Source organism: Boleophthalmus pectinirostris, unplaced genomic scaffold (genome assembly GCF_026225935.1).
Source record: "Boleophthalmus pectinirostris isolate CB_2022bp ecotype Guang Dong unplaced genomic scaffold, ASM2622593v1 HiC_scaffold_4, whole genome shotgun sequence".
NCBI lineage: Eukaryota > Metazoa > Chordata > Actinopteri > Gobiiformes > Gobiidae > Boleophthalmus > Boleophthalmus pectinirostris.
This window is the reverse complement of record NW_026571353.1, coordinates 42,208,656-42,209,210: the sequence shown is the minus strand read 5'-3', so window position 1 is coordinate 42,209,210 and position 555 is coordinate 42,208,656. Positions and strand designations below refer to the sequence as shown.

Below are 555 nucleotides of genomic sequence, written 5' to 3'. Positions count from 1 at the left end.
AGGAAAATTTATGAAAATATTTTGTTATTTGAGATTACTCTTGGAAATATCTCCTTTTTTCTCTTAAATTTTTCACGGTTGAAGCTTCAACGTCACTATTTAATGAATATTTGAATTATTAAGTTTGTTTAAGAATGTTTTATTTTCTTGTAACTGAATTTGATTTTTTTGGTGTGAAAATTCAACACTAAAAAGTAACTCTGTGTCTTTAGTTTCTTGCCTCTTGTGAAGTGTCGTTGAGCGTTTAAAAATGTGCCATAAACGTTTAGTCAATAATAATTTAATAATATGTTTTATGTGTTTTATGAGGGAGCAGCAGGTCGCAGAATCTGAATTAGAATTTTTTAGTGTAAAAGTTTTACTCTTTGATATTCGCAGTGTAAATCTTCTCGTTCTTGTTTTGTGATCAGCGTCTGTAGATTTTTCCGCGTGTTGTCGTTCGTCTCGTTCGGCGTCTCGTTCGTCTCGTTCGTCTCGTTCGTCTCGTTCTGGAGCGAGTGACTCTGAGGTTGGAGATTTAGGGGTCAGAGGTCAAAGGTTAAGTCCACGCACTCC

At 35.0% G+C, this 555-nt stretch overlaps 1 protein-coding gene across 1 annotated transcript in view; it reads left to right on the top strand.

Moving 5' to 3' along the window:
- The first annotated feature begins 288 nt into the window (after positions 1-288).
- The window catches only part of prdm6 (PR domain containing 6), a 182,688-nt gene continuing 182,421 nt past the window's right edge, over positions 289-555 (top strand). Inside the window, exons 1-2 of the mRNA XM_055161991.1 lie at positions 289-319; positions 411-530. Of these exons, the coding sequence (XP_055017966.1) occupies positions 289-319; positions 411-530 (151 nt within the window). The remainder of the gene's footprint in view (positions 320-410; positions 531-555) is intronic.